General features: G+C 48.3%; 11 protein-coding genes across 11 annotated transcripts; 5 read left to right on the plus strand and 6 right to left on the minus strand.

Moving 5' to 3' along the window:
• Positions 1-1954: 1954 nt before the first annotated feature.
• On the plus strand, positions 1955-2899 carry PHATRDRAFT_41069 (predicted protein; the record flags this gene model as incomplete). The annotated part of the gene is made up of 1 exon (XM_002184967.1): positions 1955-2899. The coding sequence occupies one exon, from the start codon at positions 1955-1957 to the stop codon at positions 2897-2899; it is 945 nt and encodes a 314-aa protein (XP_002185003.1).
• Positions 2900-2909: 10 nt separating this feature from the next.
• PHATRDRAFT_56509 (predicted protein) lies at positions 2910-5308 on the minus strand. Its single transcript, XM_002185044.1, has one exon. It carries the CDS (start codon positions 5007-5009, stop codon positions 3000-3002), a length of 2010 nt encoding a protein of 669 aa, XP_002185080.1. The 5' UTR covers positions 5010-5308; the 3' UTR covers positions 2910-2999.
• A 283-nt stretch (positions 5309-5591) lies between these two features.
• On the plus strand, positions 5592-6703 carry PHATRDRAFT_41071 (predicted protein; the record flags this gene model as incomplete). Its single annotated transcript, XM_002184968.1, has 2 exons — positions 5592-6464; positions 6548-6703. 2 exons carry the CDS (start codon positions 5592-5594, stop codon positions 6701-6703), a joined length of 1029 nt encoding a protein of 342 aa, XP_002185004.1.
• A 285-nt stretch (positions 6704-6988) lies between these two features.
• PHATRDRAFT_50179 (predicted protein) lies at positions 6989-8935 on the minus strand (the record flags this gene model as incomplete). Its single annotated transcript, XM_002185045.1, has 2 exons — positions 6989-8576; positions 8749-8935. The coding sequence occupies 2 exons, from the start codon at positions 8933-8935 to the stop codon at positions 7141-7143; spliced, it is 1623 nt and encodes a 540-aa protein (XP_002185081.1). The 3' UTR covers positions 6989-7140.
• A 1327-nt stretch (positions 8936-10262) lies between these two features.
• Positions 10263-12068, plus strand: PHATRDRAFT_23826 (predicted protein; the record flags this gene model as incomplete). Its single annotated transcript, XM_002184969.1, has 1 exon — positions 10263-12068. Exon 1 carries the CDS (start codon positions 10410-10412, stop codon positions 12066-12068), a length of 1659 nt encoding a protein of 552 aa, XP_002185005.1. The 5' UTR covers positions 10263-10409.
• Positions 12069-13898: 1830 nt separating this feature from the next.
• Positions 13899-15419, minus strand: PHATRDRAFT_50181 (predicted protein; the record flags this gene model as incomplete). The annotated part of the gene is made up of 2 exons (XM_002185046.1): positions 13899-15236; positions 15312-15419. 2 exons carry the CDS (start codon positions 15417-15419, stop codon positions 14460-14462), a joined length of 885 nt encoding a protein of 294 aa, XP_002185082.1. The 3' UTR covers positions 13899-14459.
• A 454-nt stretch (positions 15420-15873) lies between these two features.
• On the plus strand, positions 15874-17755 carry PHATRDRAFT_50182 (predicted protein; the record flags this gene model as incomplete). Its single annotated transcript, XM_002184970.1, has 3 exons — positions 15874-16402; positions 16485-17718; positions 17750-17755. The coding sequence occupies exons 1-3, from the start codon at positions 15978-15980 to the stop codon at positions 17753-17755; spliced, it is 1665 nt and encodes a 554-aa protein (XP_002185006.1). The 5' UTR covers positions 15874-15977.
• Positions 17756-17848: 93 nt separating this feature from the next.
• On the minus strand, positions 17849-19326 carry PHATRDRAFT_50183 (predicted protein; the record flags this gene model as incomplete). Its single annotated transcript, XM_002185047.1, has 1 exon — positions 17849-19326. Exon 1 carries the CDS (start codon positions 19154-19156, stop codon positions 17849-17851), a length of 1308 nt encoding a protein of 435 aa, XP_002185083.1. The 5' UTR covers positions 19157-19326.
• Positions 19327-19841: 515 nt separating this feature from the next.
• On the minus strand, positions 19842-20978 carry PHATRDRAFT_50184 (predicted protein; the record flags this gene model as incomplete). Its single annotated transcript, XM_002185048.1, has 1 exon — positions 19842-20978. One exon carries the CDS (start codon positions 20976-20978, stop codon positions 20013-20015), a length of 966 nt encoding a protein of 321 aa, XP_002185084.1. The 3' UTR covers positions 19842-20012.
• Positions 20979-21925: 947 nt separating this feature from the next.
• PHATRDRAFT_50185 (predicted protein) lies at positions 21926-23103 on the plus strand (the record flags this gene model as incomplete). Its single annotated transcript, XM_002184971.1, has 1 exon — positions 21926-23103. One exon carries the CDS (start codon positions 21926-21928, stop codon positions 23045-23047), a length of 1122 nt encoding a protein of 373 aa, XP_002185007.1. The 3' UTR covers positions 23048-23103.
• On the minus strand, positions 23102-23833 carry PHATRDRAFT_41079 (predicted protein; the record flags this gene model as incomplete). Its single annotated transcript, XM_002185049.1, has 1 exon — positions 23102-23833. One exon carries the CDS (start codon positions 23831-23833, stop codon positions 23102-23104), a length of 732 nt encoding a protein of 243 aa, XP_002185085.1.
• Positions 23834-24947: the final 1114 nt, after the last annotated feature.

The raw sequence follows: 24947 nt of genomic DNA on the forward strand, positions 1-24947 counted from the left end.
GTTTTCTTTTTCTTTTTTTTCTTTTTCTTGTCCTTCTTGTCACCTTCACCATCAACGTCGATACCCTGGGCGGCCAGAAAAGCCGCTGCCGCATCGTGCGCACCTTCTTCTTTCGCGTCTGGTGTATCTTCCAGTTTATCCTCGCCTGTGTCCGCCGCAGAGGACGACGCTCGCTCGCCTGTTGTAGCCGCAGTCTGACCAACCTGAGCTTCGGCCTCGAGCAAAGCCTCCCAATCCTCGTCCTCTTCTTTGGAAGCGACATTCTTGCCTCCAGCCTTTTTCTTTCCTTTTCCCATGGTAGAATGTAATGTTAATTGGTGATATGATACACCAAAATAGGGGGGGGAGCTAGCTACGACCAGTAAAACGCTCGTGCGCGAGACTGATGCATACGTCCCATCGTCTTGAGACGGAGCTTCGGATGCGTGTGGTGTTGAAAGCAGTTACCGAGAAACCCGCGTCTTTCGGGAGTCCCAGTTTTGGCTACTGGAAGACGAGAGGCAGACAGACCAAAACCTCGCAACGTACGACTTAAAGCTTCGCGTTTACAGTTAAGAACGAAACACTATGCTTTATGGTATCAGTAGATGTATCTACAACTCACCGACACCGGCACCAGCCGCCTTGGGGTTGCTGTTTCCCAGAAGACCTTGAGTCCCTTCCTTGATACTGTCCCGCCACTTCTCTGGATCGCTCAACAATGACTTCATCTCTTCGTTGTTCAACATTTCTTTTAAAAACGGATTGTCCGAAAAATCACCAGACAGTAACTTTACGCGCGTTTCCTCGATCTTGTCGTCGTCATCCAAGTCGCCTCCGGTCAGAATTTTATTCAAATCGTCCAACAATCCGTCCTGGGAACCGAGCAACTCCTGCATGCCTCCCATGGCTTCGGTCATGGACTTCATCATATCGGGATCGCCGAAAATGTTTTTCATTTGGTCAAAGCTTTCCCGCATGCGCAATTCGAAATATTCGGGATCAGCCTTGAACTTGGCCAGTTCATCCGCCGGCACGCTGTTGGAGGCTTCTAGCTGCGCCAAAACCTCATCCCGCTTCTCCAGAATATTGTCCACCATAGATGAGTCGGCCATCATTTTGAAAGCTTCTTCCATTTGCTTTTCGATTTCCTCCGGACTCATTTTAGAGAGCTCCTCGAGGGCGGTTCCGAATTGATCGCCCATTTGTCCGAGCAAATTTTGGGTTTCGGGGTCGTTGAGTGCGTCCCCCATAAGTTTGCGCAATTGGTCCATGTCCATGTCTTCCAATCCTGCCAAACCAGTGGCGTCTCCACCGTCTTGCTGCGCTTTTGCCTGGTCCTGCAAATCTTGAAATTGTGTACCGGGCTTGCGCTTTCCACCGAGGCCAAACTGCGCCGCGGCGGGCTGCAAGGGAAAGCAACCAAAAATAACCCCAAACGGTGTGAGCAAGGAAACTCTCGCAACAACCCGATACTGTGTCGCCACATGTTGAAATACCATTACGTACCGCCGCCAGAAGAGTCGAAATTCCGACAAACCGAGAAATGTTACGGATCATAGTAATGTATTATTTGTTACCGAAAACTCGAATGGATGCTTCCGCCAAGAAATGAAGATGATCTGACAGTTAAATTGTAAAGTGCCGCACAAAAACAAGACAAAAATGGGGACGACAATACAGTACATCCCTCTATGATGGCATCCGAGTTACAGGTGGCATCTTGGCACGTCTTGCCTGCGTCACCATCAAGTCGGATTATTTCTACGATTGAAGCGTTCGCGGTAAATTCGTCAGGCCATTCCCATATTTTGCAATCCAAAAGCAAAACCAGAATCCTCCGGATTCACAGCAACTGTAAATACAGGATTGTCGAGCACGAACGTTGGGAACCCAACCACTCTTTTGTTCAGGTCTATGAGTGGCGTCGTCCCACAAACGCAGAGAAAAAAAATACTTTTCAACTAACGACAGTATGAGGCCAATTGTTGGGTATGCCACGGCGCTGACTGTGTGCTTACTTCTATACACCATCGAAGGCTTCACAAGGACCGTCTTCTTGCAGGCGAAAACTGCTTCTTTGTATGTACAGACTCGTGGACTATCGCAATTCATACACAGCCAGCGACGAGCTCTACAGAGAGGCCACGGTCTCAAACCCTCGCAACTGAATGCCGAGCGGCTGTCGAACGCTGTCGAGTCGTCGCGTCTCAAGAAAGAGTTGTTGGCTTTAGCAAAACGAACCTTGCGTGGTTTCCAGGCCAGCACGAAAGACCGTCGTCGCGCACGAAGCCTTATAGATCAACTGGCTGCTTTGAATCCGACGCGCGACCCGGCCAAATCGTACTACGCAACCCAAACTCAAGAAAGTAATGCCATTGATAGCAAGGACGGCTCTTCATCGAAGCTAGTAGGCGAGGCTAGTCTTTCCGGAAAATGGACACTCGTGTACACGGACGCTCCCGACATTACAGCGTTGGGCACTACAAATCCATGGGCGAAATTGGGTCGAATAGGACAAGAGTGCGAGCCGCCTTACATTCGAAACGTGATAGAGTGGAAGCGACCTGGTTGGGCCACATCGTTGCCGTTCTCGGGTTCTGAAGAGTCTCGCGTGTTGCAGCGAGTCGTCACCAAGGCGACGGCATCGCCAGATCAACCCATGGTAGTCAATTTGGACATTGTTGGTCTTCGGATCAACGCTGATGCACCCACTACACTGTCGAACTTTGCCGAAGCGATCCAATCCCAGGGGCTCATCGCAGGATTTTTCCAAGCGGCACCCGTTGATCTGCAAGGTCCATTGCAAGCGCCTTTTGGCAAGTTTGAAGTCCTCTATTTAGATGAAGAATTACGCGCCGTCAAGACAGGGCAAGGCTATGTAGCAGTCAATCTAAGGACTGGAGACGAATGGATTTAGTATGCATATAAAGCGATGTATCAGAAATGTAAGCTAGCGTGTTTGGATTAACAACGTTTTGTTTTTCAAAAAGCATTCGTCTCCGCAAAAGGGTTCCCTCTCAAGCGCTGCGACTGTGTTGGAACAGTCGGTATCGTCCATTCGTAATCCTTCTTTCTTCGTACTTTTTCCATTCAATTTCTGGAATAGGCTGCCAACCATCGAATCGTTGTTTCCATTGCATCGCCGCTAGTACACAAACTGTCAAGGTAGCCAAACCAACGATGAGTACACGTGGAGCAATTTTGGGAGGAACAAAGCCGACGTCCTTGATCTTGTCTGGTTGATCGTACAACACAGAATCAAAACCTCTTCGCGACAAACAGTGAGGACCGGTCCACCCGGACACGCATTCGCACACACGTCCTTGTGTACACCGCCCTCGCTGAGAACCACCACAAGCCTCCGGCCGCTCACTGTCGTCCATTGGATTGCATGAGCCAAGTCCCGTTGCAATTCCCTTCAGTGGCTGCGAGTCTTCCTCCGTCTTATACATGTCCGCATGTGCATCAATCCACCGCCGCGTAGGACGTTCAGGGGTTGAGCATCCCACTTTTTGTTCGGGGCGATTTGGATCCTGATACACTCGAATCCAGTTCACCTTGTACTCTGGTGCCTTGTTTTTGAGCAGCATATCGCAAAATCCTTCTGAAAACCCACACAGCTCAGACCATTCGGTTGAATGGCAATCGAATACATCGCATGGACAAGTAGCTGGGCATTGCTCCGGAAATCCCCATTGCTTCGAAACTGCCGTATTCAGAATTATGTAGCTAGGCTCCGATGAGATTTCGGAACCTAAACCCGCTTTCTTGATACCAGTCCCGTCTATCGCCAACACAAGCTCGTCGTCCAAAAACCAATTCAGATAACCATCACTGGACTCTGTGGGCACATCCCACTCCATTCTATACCGGTGCGGCTTTTGGAAATGATCCGCATTCAATTGTCGATTGTAACTTATCGCATCGCTCCAATAGTCCTGGCGAGCTGGATTGACATCATTCAGAAATGAATTGTAATTTCCGTAGAATAAGATGTTCAGTGACGTATTCCGACCACCCATAAGTCCTTCATACCATTGACCCGGCCCCGGCCATTCACCCGGTCCGGGACGATTGCTCGCACGGCCCGGTGCCACTTGAAATGACGAACTCATGAACGGTTGTCCCACTGGCATCTTCAAGAAGGTGCCCTGATTTGCGTGTAAATTTCCGGGCTGCACTTCGAAGATGTCCATTTCGGGAGCACCGCGACCGAGTTGAGTTGCAAGTCCGTAATGCGCCACTCGGTCGCAGCCGGAAATAGCCTGTGCATAGCCGGACTTTTGTGTACAGTTAACTGAGCTCCAAGGCCAAATATGTTGAGAGCTGCCGACATAAGTATGTCGTGCCAGATTGCCCAGTAGCCAAAAGGCAGGCCACAAACCACCAACGTTTGATTGACCTGGCAGAATGACTTCGGCTTCAATGATACCACCTGTAAAGCAGAACTTATTCCACGATTGAAGCATAGCGGATCGAAAGTGTTTAGTGACGTGCGTTCTTTTTCGATTTACGTCGTCAAAGCCAACGACATCTGTATCGGCGGCTTCGGTGTGAATCACTAGTTCGCCCTCTTCGTTCACGCGGACATTGTCAGGACTGTAGTAGTGTAAGGCGTCGTTTGTATAGTCGTTTTTGTTCATTGCAGTCCATCGAGGATCGGAACCATCTTCGAAGGTGCGATGCGCGGTATTGAACTCGTCCGAAAAGACTAGTTCAAAGGTCCGTGGCGTAAAGGTTGGGAATTCCGTCGGAGCGGGCGTAGGAGAAAGCGAAGGAGATGGCGTCGATGTAGGCGCAGGAGACACCGTCTTTTTCCGCCGAGTTGCAGGGGAAGGTTTTTTTGGTGGTTTGGGTGTATAAGGGATTTTTACGTCGAGTGGTTGCGTCGTTCGTGCTTCCAAGGGCGTATCTGGGTCTATCCAGTTGGAAGCTGCCAATGGGGGAAAAAATAGCACATTCAAAATAAAGCACACCAGGAAACGCCATAGCCGTATCAAACTACGTTGAGCGAACAATTGCCCCATCTCGTGCGAGAGCAGTACAGGCTTGGGACCTGTTTTAGGGGTCAGCACCAAATTGCTCCACAAGTATCGGCGAGGTCGTTTGGACGGCTCTGGAAGATCGAATACAGAAAAAAACTTTTTCGTGCGACGGAATCCAAATTTGATCAGTTTTTCGTGGCGGATATTAGTAGCGGCAGAAATCAAGCTGATGGCTATCACAGGGAGCTAGGAAGCTAATCCCAAGAGGTTTTGTGTTTTCAGCAGCACTATCCTTTGAAATCTGGTTTTCGTGGCACAAGAGCCAACACTGAGAAGGACACACCATTTTATTGTGGATGTCGTCAATCTTCAACGACGCACACATGCCTGGGGAGAATATGTTAAATGTGTACTGCTGTAGAGACACCATTTGGCTTTGGTATCTCTTTTCTTTGTCACATAAGACATCTTTGTTTGAAAAGGATCACTATCACAGCTTATGAAATTCCGAAAGCCTATATTTTATACCCATTTTTGTAATGCTGTGCCCATCACAATCTATGAATAACCACTCATTTTGTCAATTCGATTGCAGTCGCCCACTTCTGTTTGGTAATGTACACCATGACGCCCTCTCTGTATCTACCAGCTCTTCTGTTTTTTTATTCTATTAAAGCAGAGGCGTGGACAAGAGCGGCTCGGATAAGTCGATACAACGCTCGGCCTATTTCGACGGGTGCTCTGCAAGCGGCAAGAAGCAATGGTTTTCCCAAAAAGCGCGGCCCACAACAATCCAAGGCATCTCCTAAATCCGACGATAAACCGATTTATTCCATGCCTGCTCTTTACGATTTAGCGTTTGGATACAGATCTTACGAAGACGAAGTCACATTTTTGTTACAAACACATGAACGCTGCACAGGTCAGACACCAGCAAACATTCTGGAAATGGCCGCTGGCCCTGCTCGGCACGCGCTAACGGCCCTTCAACTACACGATGCGGTACAGTCTGCGACATGCGTCGACCTTTCACCGGAAATGGCAGCTTATGCAAAAGCAATCGCAGACGAGGAGCTACCTGAAAATAGAAAGAATATGTTCACGTATATCGTGGACGATATGCGCTACTTCCAGCTCGAAGATGCTTCGCAAACTTTTGATACAGCGTGGATATTACTTGGCTCTCTTCAGCACTTGACTAAGAATGAAGATGTTATTGCTTGTTTGACTCTTGTCAATAGACATCTGGAGACTGGTGGGACATTAATTGTTGAATTGCCACATCCACGAGAAACATTTTCTATGGTGGAATGTACTCGAAATGGTTGGGAGGTACCCCTCGAAGATGAGAACGGCGAAGAATCCGGCGAGCTTAGAATCGTTTGGGGAGACGAAGACGATGAGTTCAATTCCATTACTCAAGTACGGAACTTTACCGTTGCGATGGAATTGACTGGTGTCGCTGAGACGGACAAACTTCAGAACGTCCGCGAAGTGGTGAGTGCAATCAAATTTTTGCTCGCAAAATCAATATCTCCATCGCGATGGTGTCTCAGGTTGTAAATTATTGCATTTTGCAGGTTCCTCTGCGTCTCTTTACTGCTCAAGAGATTGATGCTCTAGCACGATGTGCTGGCTTCGAGATGGTTGAAATGTACGGCTCTTTGGACGAGGAAGTCAAAGTAGATGACGAAGACCTTGCCTTTCGATTGGTGTCGGTTCTGCGAAAACTGTAAAAAAACGACAGCTGGCTGTGAAATTCAGACATCACTACTTTTTGGCTACAAAATACCCCCACAACGAATTTTGGTCTTCAAGGGCGATGTCCTCCAACGAGTCATCGTGAGATGTGCCTGAGTGTGTAGAGGGCGTTTTCCGTTTCTTGCGATGGGTCATCGTGATTGGAGATTTTGGTTCCCGCAGTGGATGGCCCCAAATATCTACCTCGAGTCCGTCTTTAAAGATTCGTAGATATTCTGGTGCATCGTACCGCGGATGACGCTCAAATGGGTGTTCCTGTCCGGTAACTGGTTCAGATGGTGCATGATGCTCGGTAAGAATCGTCTCACTCGATTGGGCAACCAACACGGATTGATGTGCTTCGATTAAGTTATTTCGAGTATCAATGCTAGGAAGGATCACATTTGCTATCTCAGAGGGCAAGCCGTTTTTATCAGATCGAGCCGGAGCGGTGAATGGTCGTTCTTTGTGAGTAGATCCGTTCCGTGCCTGAGAAATCAATAGGTACTTCTTGCCCCCGTGAAGTTGCAACGTTAGTGGGGGGCGACAAGGAGTGTTTATTTTCAGTCTGTGCATCTGTACGACTGTCGCCTAATCTTATCTTTGTGTCAGAGGGACTGGTGTTGGGTTTTGGGCTTTGATACGGATTTAAAATGGGTTTCAATGCTGTCGTGGCCGGCTTTTTCGCAGGTTGTCGTTGAAATCTCGCAATCCCTTGACTCTCGGGCTTTCGGTCTGGAAGCGTTTCGTCGAGCTCAAACTCAACAATGTCTTCTTGTCTGCATTTGGCTTCAGTACTGGCAGCTAGCACATTGAACGCTTTGTCACTGGGAAGTTGAGAGCCCGAAGAAGGGCGGCCGTATTGAGCGAGCGGTGCATCTTGATAGGGTGGTGGCATTAGAGGAAGTTCGGGAATGGTAAAGAGGTCCATTTCGGGGCTAGGATTAGTGGTGAATTCAGGATCGTAACCATTCATGCCATTAGCTATCAGAAGCGTTCGGGGATGAAACCCAGGTCGAAACGCATGTACCGGAATCGTCGACATCGCTGTTTGATGTTGTTGGCTCACGGTACGCGTTGGACTTGTGCTTGTGCTATTTTGAAGGTATCGGCTGCCGTCTTGGTGAGGAGAAACGAAGAAGTCTTCGGGAAAAGGATGCAGTGCCGGCTGTGTCGTCTCACAGTGTGTTGAAGGGAATCGTTGAAGGCGAAAATTGCTTCTCAAGGTGTGAGATCCAAACGGTACTGCAACACCTAAGGGTGGACATGTTTCATTTACAGGCGCTGGAGGGCTCCATTTTGCTTCGAAGCTTCTTTCGCTATATCGATTCTGGTACGAGAAGGCTTGTCTTGGCAAAAAATCTATCTCGTTCTGGTAGAAGGGAGAAGGCTGTGGGTAGAACTCATTTTCAGTCGGTTGATGAAACGGTAGACGTTGTTCTCGATGACGTTGGGTAGGCTGGTATGCAGCTTGCTCGCGCGAGTCGAGGTGGTGTTCTTTATAGTAAGGAGTGTAACCGTGGGGGAGATGCTGATACTGTGTTGCTCCGGGACCATGGTGGAACAGTGGATCCCGAGGCGCAGGATATGTCTGTGTGCTAGGTTGGATTTCCTCCGAGGGCACGTATCCAAAAGGATCATTTTGCTGTGGAGGTGGATCGCGATGTTGTGAAGCGACTTGTTGTTGCCGATAGGATGCAATGGGATTCGTATGTACTGACGATAGTCCTGGCGCTCCTCGAATACGTCGATACTGGGCTGTACCTGTTGTTTCTTCCTGTTGCCGATAGAGCTGTTGGCCTTCACCCAATGCTGCTTGTGCAGGAGACTTTGCCAACGAAACTGTAATGGCCCTTCTTGAGATCGGGTCTGTGTAATAAGAGTAATTTCCCTGGTCTGTGAAACAAACATAGACAATTCAAGAATGAGTTGGATGGCTTTGACAATTCTAAATTCGTATTTGCATTTATTGTCTGGCGAGCGACTTTCTGCTTCCTCGGGCTGATGAGCATTCGACGAGGCTATCGGAAAGGCTACTTACATCCATTCAATCGTCTGGGCCGTTTCGGATGATTGTAGGGTTGCGAAGAAACCGCTGAAGGTTGAATATTGGCGTCCGCCGCGATGGCATTGAAACTTGCGCGGCTTTGGGCACGATGTTGGAATCCTTTGCTCTGTCGCATCTTCATTCTGGATTTGCCAGATGTCAACCACTTTTCACCCGTCATTGTTGTGACAAAATTGATAGGAGTGCAGGTGAAAACGCAATGTAAAAGTCGTGCCGTTGGCCTCAATCTCTTTTCATGCTGATGTCCATGGTGCGGGGGACCACTTTTCCGCTCGTCCATGGCGCGAATCGATGTCTGAGAGACGCGTACTAACATAAGGTGAGAGACCTTCATCCCTCTTTTTCAAAAACTGGGACGGTGTCCAGTTTTGAACCTAAACTATAAACGAGAAGATGAACCAAAAATAGGGAAGCTAAGCCACCAATTTGTACACACAACTTTCATGGACCGAAAGCTACGCTCAATTTTGCTCTCTGGATGTTCTTCTAGCTTACCGAGTTCAAAGATTTGATTGTCCACAATGGCAAAGAAAAACAACAAGCATTCAACGGCCGACTCTGAATTGACTCACAACCCGCCTGTTCAAATCGGCACTGCCGTAGATCTACTCGAAGTTCGTTTGTCGAAGCATATATCCAGCAAGCGAAGCGACACATCCCCAAAAGCTGTTCTGTCTGATCAGGATGCCGCAACTCTTGACGTAAGAACCGGGGAGCCTTTGATTGTACTGGCCCTCGATGAAAGTAGAGCAAACTCTCTCTCCGGCGCAGTAATTGCGAAGACAGAAATTTCAACCATTAGCATACGGAGTCCTAGAAATAGATCAGATGGACGGCGAAATCATATTTCTCCTGGGAAAATTCAGATATCTCCTACCAGTACTATTCATTTACTTTTACCAGATGAGCCCTCCGACGTATCATCGCCAGCATCGCCTGGCCCACAAGCTCAGTATGCAATACCGGCAACAGCACTTCCTGTTACCCCAAACAACAACGCTTCTTTCCCAGATAAATCGGGTGGCTATGCAACGTACGAAACGCCTAGAGTAAACACGCCTTCAACACCAGACACTGGGTTTTCGTTCAAATCCACAGCCTCAACATCGTCGAAAGCACTAACTCCAAGGCAGCCGATTACACCTTCAGGGACAACGAGCTGTCCAATCTGGATTATCCCTCTGGAGTCCGTCTTTGGGGCGCAACTTGCGAAGAACCTGTGCAGAAGGGCGAGTGCAGTAAATCTAAAAGTCATGGATGAATCAAGGGCATTAGATGAGACGGAAGACATTGTGAAACAGCTTGTATTGACGTATTGTGCAGGCCAATACGTACAGCTTTTTCAGAATCTTCGTATTTCTTTTCAAGGGCGGCCGTTGGATCTGAAAGTCGTTAGCGTTGACGGAAGTTCGAATGTATCAGCCTCTTTTGCTGAGATTAATTTGGACGGAGACACGGGATCGTTTGGGGCTAATGAAGATAGCCTTCTTTTTGCCACGCAATCATCCTTTCGCAAGTTGTATTATCTATCAAGTGAGACTAGCATCAGGGTCTCGGCAGTCAGGTCCATTGTATCGAACAAAAGAGCGGCTACACGCGAGCCCAAACAACGCGTCGTTGGCCTTTCTCTAATTATGGAAAGAATCCGACAGGTTCTTCTCACACCCATGCTGCGGCCAGAGCTCTTTGCTAAAGGTTCAATGAAACGCCCACGCGGGATTTTGTTGCATGGACCCAGCGGAGTGGGCAAATCGTCGTTGGCACGGCAACTCGGCGAAGAGTTGGAGTCAATTTTGCATGTTCAGTATGTGAATTGTTCCTCGTTGCAATCTCAAACAAGTATCGTTGGGGAGGCTGAGCGAGAGCTGTCCCGTTTGTTTCGGTTATCCGGTACTGCAAAAAAGCAAAACCGTCTTTTGATTTTTGACGACATCCACCTGATATGCCCCAGGCGTGGTGGCTACGCCCCAGGTACTGATCAGTTGGCATCTACGTTATTGTCCTTGATAGACGGGGTCGATGGAAGCGAGGATCAGGAAGTATCCAACGAGGGACTTGTTCTCCTTGCCATTACCACGAATGCATCGCTGCTGGACCCGGCACTGCGTCGACCGGGACGTATAGACGTGGAAGTGGAAGTACCAATACCAGATGAAGCTTCAACGAGGGCGGAGATTTTGCAGTTCCATCTGGGCCAAGCTGGAGCATCCCCACCAGCAATTTCATCAACTGATTGGATATCGCTCGCAAAGCTTGCCAAAGGATTCAACGGTGCAGACTGCATGCTCGCTATGAAGGAGGCAATTCGAAGCGCCATTCTTCGGAATTTGAAGGCTACCGTATCACGCGAAATCTCTTCACCGCCTCCGAATCCGACATTTAGTGATCTAAGTACAGCGATTCGAGCAACCAAGCCCTCCATTATCAAATCCGTCACGGTAGAAATACCCAAAGTCCTCTGGTCATCGATTGGCGGTATGGAGAGCGTGAAACGTGAGCTCCGTGAAGCAATCGAAATGCCCTTAACTCACAGCGATTTGTTCATCAAGCTGGGTATACCACCACCTCGCGGAATTCTGCTGTACGGACCACCAGGCTGTTCCAAAACGCTTATGGCACGGGCACTGGCTACGGAAGGACATATGAACTTCCTTGCTGTCAAGGGGCCTGAGTTGCTGAGCAAGTGGCTGGGTGAAAGCGAACGCGCTCTCGCGTCTCTCTTCAAGAGGGCTAGAATGGCCAGCCCATCCATTGTGTTCTTTGACGAAATCGACGCAATAGCGTCCAAGCGAGGTGCTGGAGACAGCTCCAGTAGTGGTCGGCTTTTATCCCAGCTATTAACCGAGCTTGATGGTGTAACAAATACTGTTGGAAACACGAAGCAGCGCGTTGTAGTCGTGGGGGCTACTAATCGGCCCGATATACTGGACAGCGCGTTGACTCGCCCAGGACGAATCGACCGGATGATTTACGTCGGGGTGCCAGATTCGGACACTCGTGTCCGTATATTCCAGATCACACTTGCCGAAAAGTCTTGTAGTCAAGACGTCGATATAGAACACTTGGCTAGAGATGACGTTACCCAAGGATTTTCAGGTGCGGAATGCGTCGCTATTTGTCGGGATGCTGCTCTGCTAGCCTTGGAGGAAATAGAAGATACAGGTGAAGATATAATTCCACAGATCCGGATGCAGCACTTACTTGAAGCAGCAGGAGGTATGAAACGCCAAATCACTCCCCAAATGATCGAATTTTATGCTTCTTTCCGTGAAAAGGGCTTTGCCAAGGTATAGGTGGAAATTCAGACCTAGTTTTCTGCGATGCTTCAAAGTCACATAATAATATGTAAAATGTGGCGTGTGTTCCTACTTCTCAGCTGGCTGGCGATCGCATTCATGTCAACCAAGCATATTCGTTATTTGAAATATCTTGTGCGTCACGCAAGGGCGTCTTCAGTTACGGTCCCATCGCCATACTATTAGCCAGTACATTCATACCTAAAACAAAGGCGCAAACGAAAAAACATCTTTGCCGATTGAAAGTGAGGTTTTCTTTTTGCTCAGTCCAGTCCATTATTATCGCTTGCGTGCACGGTCGATCATGATCTTCATCCTGTCGGCCGCTGCGCTTGTCTACCTCCTGAAACGGATAGACTTTGAAAATTGTCTTCGGCAAGAGAGTACCATTCAGGCCGACGAAAATGGTAAGAACTTATTCTATGAAGGATGAGGAAAATTCCAATATTCGGTTCCAAGCACGATTGTCGTCATTTCTATCAATGTTATAAAGCTCATCTTTGAGGACTGATGGTTTCGGTGTATGGACAAAGCCTCGCATTTTTCACCGAAATTAACGTTTGGACGATACAGAGAGACGTTGTTGCTCTTACGAAGGTAGACGGATCAATACTGTAAGATGGAGCGCGCAATTGAAATGGATCTGGCTAAGTTGCTGCTGTTACGTCCCTGGCGCCTTCATTACTACATGTCATTTTTGTTGCCTCATTGAGCTACTCTCTGCATCTTTCTATCACAGTATTTATTTGATCATTCAAATTCTTGCATGTGCATGCGTTCTGGTCGCATCTCTCGTGGGTGTCTCTCTGTTGTGGAACATGGAGCCTGCAGCCTGTGGAAGGAAAATTCTGGTAAGGGAAAAAAAATTGCAAATACTTGGTGTCTTGACTTTCAAAGCCCAGTGTATGAAGCAAATGTTTGGATATTAATCATTAGGTATGATAATCAGCTTTTTGTAGTAATGTAAGCTAGCTCACTGTCAGATAAAATAACGGAGCAAAGAAAACCACGAGAACTTCTGCGTTGTTGCAAATTACATGAGACAGTTCGACACGGTCACTGTACTCAAATCATCTCTTATAGCGGTTTAATTAGCAATCCCTTGCGTTATTGAAGAAGTAGTTGGTGACACCATCTACCTGGCTTCGAACTGAATAACTGTGTTGATGTCAAACAAAAGAATCTGGTCAGAGCGCTGTCTGGACTGAGCGTACAAATGCTATGGACCGACATAAAACTTACGTCGCTTCGTTCGCGTTTTATACAAAATGCGAAAGCCACATTGGCGGCATCGTACCGGATCGCCCCCCTTGATAACATTCCGGGCCCCGCAATCCCCACAGCGGTACTCCACACCGCGCATAATGGGAACCGCCAACGCTGGTCCGTTTGCGGCTTCGCTAGAACCCGCCGCCATAGAAGCACTTGGTGAGCTCATTACAGAGTGATAGGTAATGAAACGAACCAAGACGGTAGATTTGTGTAAAATTTGTCCGAGCCTGGGAATAATTGACTGTGAAGTAACTTGCCTGGGTCGCATAAACCTGCCGCTAAGATCATCGATGGTCCTCGTTCACGGTAAAAGAACAAATTAAGGTGCAAGTGGCGAGTAATTGCTTGTGCTCAGTACCCAAAATAGAGAAGTTGCATGTTTCACTACCCTGCCTAGGGTACCGTTTTGGACTTTTTTTGATCGTTCCGCTTGAGTTTCTAACAGTGGAGTCATCCGGTCTTGAGTCGTTCAAAGTCGCGCCAATCCATTTGCGACAGTGATCGGAGACCGGCCACCTCTCTATTTCCAAAGTTACTTCACAAATAAGAATGCAACTAGCAACTACCAAAACGTTCCGTGTTATCATCTTGTATGTCCTATCCGTACACAATGCTTGTATTGGCCAAGAATCCTCTTTCTGCTAGCCTGAGGCGGCAGGTCCAATACGGTGGCTCGCGGCGGAGCTTCAGTAAAAGAAAGTTCAATCGAAGCAGAGCGGCTGGCGCAGGTCGAATTAAGCGTCGGGGCGAGTCTGCCATTTTCGAGCCAAGCACTGTTTATGAAGAGCCTGCGCTTGGCTATGGTCGAAACTTCTTCTTGGTCGTAGGTTTCTTTCCGCTATTTGCCTGGGGGGCTGTGTTGTATTTCAATCCTGAACTCCAGGACAAAATCGCTGATGATACAAGATCTTTGCGAAACTTTTTATGGGGTGGCAAAAGCGATTCGAGAGCGAAAGAAGAGACATCGCCATCTATTGGGAAATCGTCATAGCTCGGGTGTGTTTGCTAACATGAATGGCTGGTAATTCTGCTTCGTTCCAGTCATGAACGTATTGGCATCCGTCAGCAGACGTCACTTTTCTGACGTGAGAAGTAGTAGCAAACACCTTAACAAGGTCAGAACTCTGATTTCCACATTGAAATGGGGAATTCTCGTTGAGCCCGCTTGTAGAGCTCATGGTCCCAAGAATTTCGTTGAATTATGAATTGCTGTGTAGCTTTCGTTAAGTTTTCAAAGTGAAGGGCTTTTTGTGGATTTGTGTTGGCGGAGACAGACAATTCATCCGTAGTATTCGTAAGTCGCTGAAGAAGTTTGATGGTCTCAGTGGATATTACATCAGTTCTACCAATCCAGTCGACATCTCTCTTCAGCGAGTTGTAGGCAGCATTGCACTCTGCCTCAGTCAAATTTGCGCGCAAACTCTCTTCTCCTTTAATATAAGATTGCTCCCCACGACACAGAAAGAGACACTGACCGTTGAACATTGTCTTCATACGGAGGTTTTGTTCAGTGGCATTGTGATAGCCGTAACGATTCTCATGGGCTCTGCCTCTGTATGATTGGTAGTTGTGAAAAAAATGAAAATAGCTCATTGCAAACGAAACCCCTTGCCGCAATATCACAAAAGCAAAGAAAGGAACGTTCTGGGAAAGAGCATTCTCTCTCCAGCGATGGATTTCGCTGCGAGCATCGCTGAAATAATTGAGGGAGTCGCCACCACCATGAAGTTCGAAGAAAATAACCTTTCCCCTTGCGCCTCCTCGGGAGAATTTGTTCATCCTCCACCTCCAACTCTCCCATTCTCGATAATTTGACACCACAATCTTACGGAAGCGAGAATGATCCTTCTCCACTAGTCTCTCAAAGAAATTGCGTATAGTAATGCCTCCTGTCTTGAAGGAGGAACAGCATTTACTTAAGTGGCTGTGATCAAACGGATTAAACTACTCATCAGCATGTTGTCGTACCTTTGGAATATGCACGAAAACAACAATACCCCCTGCTGCGAAATCTGGCAACGCTTTTTCAAGCAATTTCTTGTCCTGGGCTGTCTTGTTATGTACGGTATCTTCCATTTTGCTCGCTAGTATCGTCGCATCGTGCCACAAAGAGTCTGTCATGTTCGAAGCAACAGCATTGTCTCCTACATGTAGCGTGCTAGCCACTGTTAGAAATTCACCACTTCCTACAAACTTAAAATCATGCATACCCTGATATACCGGGCCAAATGAGAGAGAGAAAGCTATTGCGGTGAAGAGTCGCCGTTCCCCAACTACCATGGTCCAAACGTGACAAAATGTTTTATGTCGATGAGAAATGTAAGTCCTGAGAGACATGAGACCTCATCAGGCCCAATACGAGCTGGAATTGATGCCATAGTGACTGGCCACATCTTTGGACATTTTCGGTCGTTATCTATCCGCCTACTTCCAAAAAAAGGGTCTATCCCTAACTCTGAGATTGCTCGCTCGTTTTTCTGTGAACGTCCAAATGCTGCCGCTAGCGAGAGCATATGTGTACACTCTTGCACTTGTCTTGTGCCAAAAAGATGCTCACTGTCAACACATGTCGCTAATCAAGGCAACGGAGTCCTTGTCGGAGTGCCGGTTCCTTTATTAGGTGTTATTAGGATTATGCACAATCAGAATCGAGTAATTGTAGCAATAGATTTGGGAAGCAGTAGTATTCGAGCTTCCGCTTTTTCCCTGGTAGAGGCCGACAATGATTTAAACGTCGTGGAAGCTATTTCGGGTACCTCGACGTCCAGCCCCCTCGCTCTAGTAGAACCTAACACGGGACGGATCAAACTCTATCTTGAGAGAGACAAGAAAGACGAAACTGTGTTCGATGCAATTGATCAGTGTGTCGACGAAACTCTTGTCAAGCTACGCGCACGATTGGGAAGATTGGCTTTTGAAGTCGTTGGCGTTAGCTTCTCAAATTTTGTCATGAACTTGCTCGGTGTCGATGAAGAAGGGACAGTGATTGGTCCGGAAGCGTCAATATCATACGCATGTAACTCTCCTGACATCGCCGAAGAAGTTGCTACTATCAGAAAGTGTGTTCACTGTATGGTTCCACTTTACAACAAATTGCCTTTTCCCTTTATTCTTACGCTTTGTTTGTTTCCATTTAAAAAGACAAATCGGTGAAGAAAACGTAAGGATTCATTACCAAAAATCTGGATGCTTCTTGCACGAAGGCTATGCGCTAGCCCAACTTCGCGTCTTCTACAATCGCAGCGTCAAAAACGTGTGTCCTGAAGTTACAAAATGGCAAACGTTGGCTAGCATCTGCTTGTGTCGATGGCTCGATCAAAAGTCATTTCCTATCTCCTATTCGGAAGCGTCTTGGACGGGTATGCTCAACTATCGAACTTGTGAATACGAGCCAGATATTTTAAATTTACTACCAAATTGCTGTCGCAGAGCCTTGCCTGAACTGGCTGACTTTGATGAACCTATCACATTACAAAAAGGAATCCCCTCCTCAAGTACCTACGCCTGTCGATGGCCAGAGCTACGACATGCTCGGTTCTTTCTGGGAGTCGGGGACGGCGCGTGCGCCAATATTGGGAGCAAGTGTTCGACTATGGATCAAATCGCTTGCACAGTGGGTACGTCCGCGGCGGCGCGAGTGTGCATACCGATGGAGATTGGTGCTGCCGACTTCAAGATTTTACCTGGCCTGTTCTGCTACCGAGTCGATCGACACCGTGTACTAGTCGGAGGGGCATTAACAGATGGTGGTAGTGTTGTGGAATGGGCGAGACAGATGCTCAATATAAAGGAATCAGGTGCATTTGACGAGTGCATGCACAAAGTTTCAATGCTTCTAGACGCCAGATACATCCAATCTGCAAGTGAAGATGCTTCGTTCGCCCGGACTTTGACGGTGGTACCTTTCTTGAGCGGCGAGAGGAGTACAGGATTTCGAGGCGGGGCGACAGGGGCAATATTGGGTATGACTCGCGATACAACACCCGCCCACGTCCTTCTCGGATGTATTGAGGGTGTGACTTTGAGAATGAACGCAATCATCGCACTTATTCGTCAAGCAACTGAAGGAGATCGCAAGCAACGTCTAATTGCCAGTGGAAAAGCTCTTGAAGTCAACGAGTTGTGGCGTCAAATGATTGCTGACTGCTCCGGTCTAGATGTCGTTTTAGATATGGGAACATCGGAGGGAACAAGTCGAGGAGCAGCGTGCTTGGCTGCGGAATCATTGGTATCCTCAAAGGAAACATCAACAGCGGCTTTGCCCGAGCAATCCACAATGTCGGTCGTGTCGACACCGGATCAAAACGGAGCTGCATACTGGAGGCGGGCGACTACATCTCAGGAAGTTTTGATTAATGCACTATCACCTATTTTCGTGAGTCAAGCCACGAATATAAATTGTGTAGACGTGAGTGTTGTAAAATCATAGACTGACTTGGTATGTTCAGCATCTATTATACGGATGACAAGATTCTAGATGGAGCTCTCGAAGTCGAGGGCTTACATCACAGAAGAAGAGCTGGTTCTAGCATGCCTTCTTCCGCGGCCACTCGTAGCTTATTCAATGCCTTGTGACATAGTCGGCGGCCGTATTCGGCCGACACCTTCATTTTCTTACCCACTTCAGTGAAACTCATTGCTTCGCCCCATCGACCTTTCACTGTGATGGGGGCCCGCGGACTACGGCCGAACAGCTCCTCTTCGGCCTCCGCCACATAGTCTCGCTGCAGGCCGTAGCGCCAGCTCAGCGCTTCCATTTCTTTAGGTCTAAGAAACTTCGAAAGCGTCGATTTCAGCTGTTCCGTTTCCAGGGACGCCAAAGGGTTGTCGTCCGCAACGACGGGGGTCAAATCCGTCGCAAAATCTTGTCCTTGCTGCATCCAAGCCTCGAAGGACAACATACCTCCACGTCTCCGTGCCTTTACTTTGATGGCCTCCGAGACTTGCCGCGGCGTCAAGCCAGCTTCCTCCGCCAGCGCTTTGGCAGCTTGCGCCTCTTTCCAACTCGCGTCTTTGCTGTACACGGACGAAATCAAGTCATTTCCATCGATATCAATCCCGAGTTGCCGGGCTGCTCGCGAAATTTTGCGGACCGCGGCCGATACGTGCTCCGGAACCCGAACAAGGTCGTCTCGTTCCGCAATGCACCGTAGTATGGCAGCCCGTACCCAGTACACGGCGTAGGTTGAAAACTTTCCGCCGATTTCGGGATTCCAGCGATCTACTGCGCGGGCCAAACCAATGGCTCCTTCCTGGATCAAGTCTTCGCGGCTGAGCGTTTGCAATCGGGACGGCCGTGCCTGTGTGCCAACAATATCGTTCGCGCAAAAGTGCACGAGACCCATGTTGCGTGTGACCATCGTCTCGCGGGAAGCGTAGCCCAGGTCAATGGTGGCTTCGTACGCCTCCAAGTCGTCGGCGTAGCCGGCTTTGCGAGCGACCGCGAGAGTAGTGGGTTTCCGGGAAGATGGATACGTCAAAGCAAGATCAGCTTCGATTTGCTTGATACGACGGAGTTCCACCGTATGCGAGAGGAGCGTCATCATTTCTTCGTGCGTGATGCGTGGGAGAAACTGAGGGGTAGCGTCGGTTGCGGAACCTTTATTAGTAGTTGTCCGTCGTTGGGAGGAAGATATTGCGAACAAGGACACCGAGCCACTCCGGCTGGGAGGAGGAGTTGTAAGGTACCGCAACGACGACTTGCTGCCGATGCTTAAAAAGCCGAGAACCCCCTGACCGTTCGAAGCGCACAGTATGCCGAGCACGACGACGCGAAGTCGCTTTCGTGATGTCCTTCTGCTAGGTAGAGCCATATTAACTCCCTTTCGAAGCAAGTCGTGACGACGGAGAGTACGAGGGATTGTAAAACAAATGGAACTTCTTGCTTCGTCCTCTTCGTATTGAAATAACTTTTTCGAAATGTTATATCGTTGAATAGTGCGATTGTTACTTGACAATTCGTGGATGTGAGTCGCTTTTTCGATCGGTCTCTGAGTGTATGCTACGTCGTTCCATCAGCTTCTGACCATTTCTTGGTGAGAGCAAGGCTATAGTGCGTGGATGATGACGAGGCCACGAAACGCAGGCAAACTGCGCTGACAGTGAGCAAAGTGAACCGTGGAGGATGTTGAACAGCGAAGTACGCGTGCCCTTTTTCGCTTTTGTGTGAGTCAGTCTGTGTTTGCGATTGTGTCGCGTGGACTCCTGGTTTTCTATGAATCAGAAAGTCAGAGTCGCAATTGATCCAATGAAGATTCTTTATATATATCCTTCCAATGTCCTGTTCAGGACTGACGTAAAGACATGGCCAAGTACGTTTTGTTCGCCACCGGAAGACTAGATTCACCAGACCCGGATTTCTCCTGCAATCGCCATCAGGCAGTACAATTCAGAAATTACCTAGCTCCCTCGCAAAGGTCCCCAGTAGACGTTTCTTATGTTACATTACATTCAAAACAATGGAAGATCGATTGATACCTATTGAGTTTTGCTTCCTCGGCATCGCAATGTTACATATTGCATGAACACGACAGATCACATTCACATTTGGGTGGCGCCCAGGACGCATTTCGAAAAGGCGGATGGCCATGTCAGTTCGTAGGTATATATTTCTCTGATTCATTTTGAAACATTCGGTAGCGCTTTATCTGTGTCACTCGAATCGCCATTTTACGAAGTTCGATCGCGGTGGCCAGCGCTGCTATTCGTTTCCGTCTGTGAAGTAGGGTCTCGAGGAAATCGGCTTCTGCGGCTGGAGCACTCTTCTCGGGAATGCAACAATTCGCCGTTTCTGAGATTCGTCCCGTCCTGCACCTCGACGGGAGCAATTGTCCGGCGACTGCACGAAGCTGTTGGTACTTGGGTCTCTTTCTTACTCACTGGAAAGCTCCGGGGCTTAAAGCTCCTTTTGGATCGGCTGGTTCCGGAACTCGTAGAATGCTGCGATCCATCAATACCATCCGCTCCTCGAAAAGATCGATGTCTCCGCAAACCTGCCGTCCTACATTGGACATCGTCTTTGTCGTCCTGCAGTGTTGGCGGGGATTTCTCCAGCGAAGAAGTCGAAGTTTCCAGTGCCGAGTTGAGTGAATTGACCATGTGGCGAGCCTGGCGCCGGCTGCTGACACTCCCCGAAGGTACTTGCTGCCTACGACGCCGTCGGCGGTCTCGGTCGTCCTTATTCGTTACCGGTCCAGAAGCAGACGACCTTTTTGACGATTGTGATCTCCGAGAGGTATGGGATGCCATCGATCCCTCGGTATTCCAATTGATGTCGTCGAAATCTTCTTCGCCGAAATCAAAAGTTCCGGATCCATTGAAGCTACTGGAGTCGCCGTCATCGTTTTTCCATTCCCAGTCCCCTAGAGGGGCGTCAGCAAAAGGATCAAATGCTGAACTTTCAGTCGTACTGACCGTGTTGACTGAAAAATGAGCATCGCTTTTCTCTTCAACGACAGACAGCGGCATCATTAATCGTCTAGAACTTGACCGTTTCATCAAAAGACCTGCCCTTGGATTGGCCGCCAAATTGCTAAGGTACATTTTGGATTGAACACCTGATTCGTTGTTCTTCCTAATAGTTTTTTCATAGTTGGCAAGAACTGAATTGATACGACGACTGGAAGAAGCAGGCATCGTCCTTCTAGTGATGGACGTTGATGAGATAGAAAGTGATCACCGCCGGTATTCGGTTGATTTTTTGTTTCAAAGCCACTTGGGATTCGGACTGTCATGAAAAAGCCATAGGATTCTTTGGCCCTCGTGTTGATCCCGCTATATGCAGTCTTTGGGTCATGGCGGCGACATTTCAAGGAGTGGGTTCATAAGTATAATTTTTGATCACATTTTCGAACAATAAGAAAAAGTCTTTTTTATGCTTTTTGTATTTTGTAGACACTTTTGACAAAAAGGCAGAAAATATGTCTTTCTGGTCTCCAGATTTTACAGCTAGTTAACTGTGAGGGCATGTAAAAAACCCTAAAACGGCAAGCAACGATATTTGTGACCTTGTCATATATGTCCGGCTGCCTATCTCTACTCCTACATTATTTATGACTTTTAGACCCAAAAATGTCACGCTCTCTCAGTCTACTGGTTGGACAACTATGAGGAAGTCTTCTTCGTTTTTACTGGGTAGACTATGATTTAACAAACAGTAAATGCCAAGTAGGAAAGGACCTACTTGAGCCGCTACCCCCAGAAACTGGTGAGGGAAAGCACGCTCCAGTCCCAATCGGCCCAATCTGGCGAGCAAAACGAGAAAATACGCTAAAGGGGATGGGAAAAAGTGAAAAACTCCCTAAAGGGGACAGAACGTGTTCTCTCTAAGTAGCTTCATTTGGCGCCAGTATATCGTATTTTCTCATATAATTTTAAAGTATGTTACTATTAGTCGCCATTTGAAGAGCATTGAAACTTTTAATGTAAGTTTTCTTGAATTTTTTTTACTTTTAATGAAGATCCTCACACGAATATACCAAACCTAACCCTATTAGTCAACAAGAGAATCCGCAGTCCACCATTTTTCGATAACGCCCTCCAAGCAGTGATTTAACATCAAGCTGCACAAAGGTGGCCCACAAATGACGGTAAGGGAAGGCTTCAAACGGTACGCGGTAAGCTTGCAGTACCGTGGCCCTCCGTTCCTGGGATTTTCTTGGCAGCGGACGCAAGAAGACTGTATTTTGCCCAACGGAACAGATCTAAGAGGTCGCCAATCGGTAGAAGGGCGGTTGCGGGAAGCCTTGGACAAGCTAGTAGGTCGCGATGGATACGATAAAATTCAGGTCAGCAGTCGAACTGATCGTGGTGTGCATGCCTTAAAAAACACGTGCCATATAGATGTGCGAACAAGTTTTCCGGATGAGTCAGGGAACGTATTGACGCCATATTCGAGGACTTTATTTGAAGGACTGCAATATTACATAGCAAAGCAGGCCAGCACGGCTGTTGAACAGGGAGGAAAGGGTCTAGAAGTATCAAAGCGAAGAAGCATTGATCTAAAAGACGTTCTTTCTGGAAAAGAGCGCTTTCCGGCCGTTCAACAATTCCAAATAAAAGACATGCGACTGCTGAACATCAGGGAAGCTCCGCATTTCATGGACAATCCACTTTACGATGTTCAATCCACAATTCAGCCAAACAAAGTGCGCTGGGATGCACGATTTAGTGCTACACAACGGACTTACCTTTATAGGATACTTCACATGTGCAACGATACAGATTGGGCGGTACCTTTTGAGTGGAATCGATCTTGGCGAATCAGAAATTCCATCCCTTTGGATTTGGAGGCGATGCAGAGAGCAGCCAAATATTTGACAGGGACACACGACTTTACATCGTTTCGTGCATCTGGCTGCAGTCGATATTCGCCGGTGGTGACGTTGAATCAAATTTGTGTTCAGAGCCAACCGTACGGCATAGCTGGACTATCGGGTACCTTCGCAAAAGAATGTGCCTTGTTCGGCATACCTACGACCATTGACCCGTTGTGTTTGACAACGATTTCTTTTCAGGGAAATTCGTTCCTTTACCGACAAGTTAGAAATATGGTGGGATACTTGGTGGCTGTTGGCAAGGGTTGGATTAACTGTGAAGATACAGTCGCAGTATTGAATGCTCGTGACCGAACCAAGGCGCAGTCTACAGCACCAGCTCATGGACTGTTTCTGGTGGATGTGAAGCACGGGGACTTTGAGATATAATTGGTTAAAGTATATAATATACCGAGGATTCTTCAATGAACATTTTAAGATTTGTCAATTTGTTTCGTCGTCACTGATTTGAATCTTTTCCATGGCCAAAGCGCTCGGGGAGAGATGACCAGTCTTGCGATATACCTGAGCTCCCTCTGGACCGGATCGGAGTGTACTTCTGCGGACGTCCCCAATCGGGGGAATCCGCAGCCATCCACAAGGCCCAAAGGCTTCGTCGCCCAGTAAGAGAGTTCCCGCTATTACGAAAAGCTCTTCGCCCTGAGCATCAACGGCTTCCGGGAAGTAGCTAAGTGCCTTCAACCAACACATTTCCACACGCTCTCCAGTGCTAGCGTTTTTGTAAAGATCCAGGACGGTTCCAAATTTGTGGTGCGTTCCATTCGATTTCTCTTTTTCTGTATTAATGTGCAGTGAAGTCGTTCCTTCGCCAGTCTCTGCCATTTGTAGGAGTTTCACCATGATGGTGCAACCGTCGTCATCGACCCAGGGCGCGTGCTTGCTCCCGATGGGATTGCGGACGTACGTGCCGGCCGGAAATTCCCCAAACTGATCTTTGAAGGTCCCTTGTAGTACCAAGAATTCTTCTCCGCCGATGTGTTCGTGCTCGGGGAACTTCGAGTTAGGTTGGTACTGGACAATGGTGGTAGCCCGGGCTTTTTCGCTGCCGATGCGGTCGAGCATGAAACGGTTTACGCCGTAAGCCGGTGACGGAATGTACCGGGCGGCGTCAAAATGCACGGCCGCGAACGCGTTCCAGTTTGCGTGGATTTTCATGGCCTTATAAGGGAATCGCTGTTCAAAGTGTGCACTGACGACCCAGTGTACTAAACAGAATGTTGTTTGCGCAATGGTTTTCCATACGTGGTTCGGACTTTCTCGTTGTGTCTGGGGGAGGGTTGGAGTCGAAAACGGAACCAAATAGAAGTTCTAAAAACGTCTGTCATCGAAGACAACGGTATGACAAAAAGGTCACAGCAACGTAACATTCCGGTAACGTAAATGCACACAGAATCCAGGCAATCGAGCGCCATCTAATGTTAGCCTCCTTCCACTCTAGGAAGCGATGGATCCAGGCTGTATATGTATGTATATACATATAGTAATTCGACTCATTAGACCTACTTGTAAAGGTGTACATATGTCCATTCAACCACTGTTCTGTAGCAATCTCTGAGGTGCTTGGTGCCGCCGACGGTCACTTTTCCTACCGTTACACACTGTGCAGTAGAATGGGCACTAATCATTCCTCAACCTAACGGGTGTGTGTCTAGCGCATCAACCTTCTAGAATGGTCATCGTATTCCACGTGGGCCAGAAACAAATCTTGCGGATCGGAGTGACTCACGTGATTGTTGATTGGTCCGACGGCGAGTTGTTCCGTAATCCGCTCCGGATCCAGCTGGTATGTTCCCACTTGCTGGAGTAAACCCACGAGCCGTTGCACGTCCTTTGGTTCAACGGCTGGATCAACGCGTAGAAAAAGCACAACTCCAGTGTCATTGTCGTCTGCAAAAAAGGGATCCATGGCACACATTCCGGAGGATACGTCGGGCACGTGGGAGTGAACGGCCCAATCCCGAACGCCGGCGTCCGAGGCCACGCACAAGTTTCGTGCCGCCCGTTGCAGGACGTCCCCTAGTTGGCCCGGCAACGCTGCGTCTCGCGGCAATCGTAGACGAGCCAGATAGGCTCGTGAGCGCACGTGACGGACGGCATCCCAGTCGTACGGTACGGGTTGGACATCCGTCACACGCAAGTCGTGGCGTGGAAGGGTACGTCCACGGCCACCGCGTGGGGCAGTCACGGCAACGGACGATCGTAAGAGAGTATTCACGGCCCGACGGAGGGCTTCCCGGTTCCAGAATTGGTCCAAGGCGTGCCGCCGGGG

This window comes from Phaeodactylum tricornutum, chromosome 27 (assembly GCF_000150955.2).
Source record: "Phaeodactylum tricornutum CCAP 1055/1 chromosome 27, whole genome shotgun sequence".
Classification (NCBI taxonomy): Eukaryota; Bacillariophyta; class Bacillariophyceae; order Surirellales; family Neidiaceae; genus Phaeodactylum; species Phaeodactylum tricornutum.

Excerpts from the sequence above, each read along its gene's own strand:
- PHATRDRAFT_56509 (XM_002185044.1), bottom strand. The coding sequence starts at position 5,009 with ATGGGGCAATTGTTCGCTCAACGTAGTTTGATACGGCTATGGCGTTTC.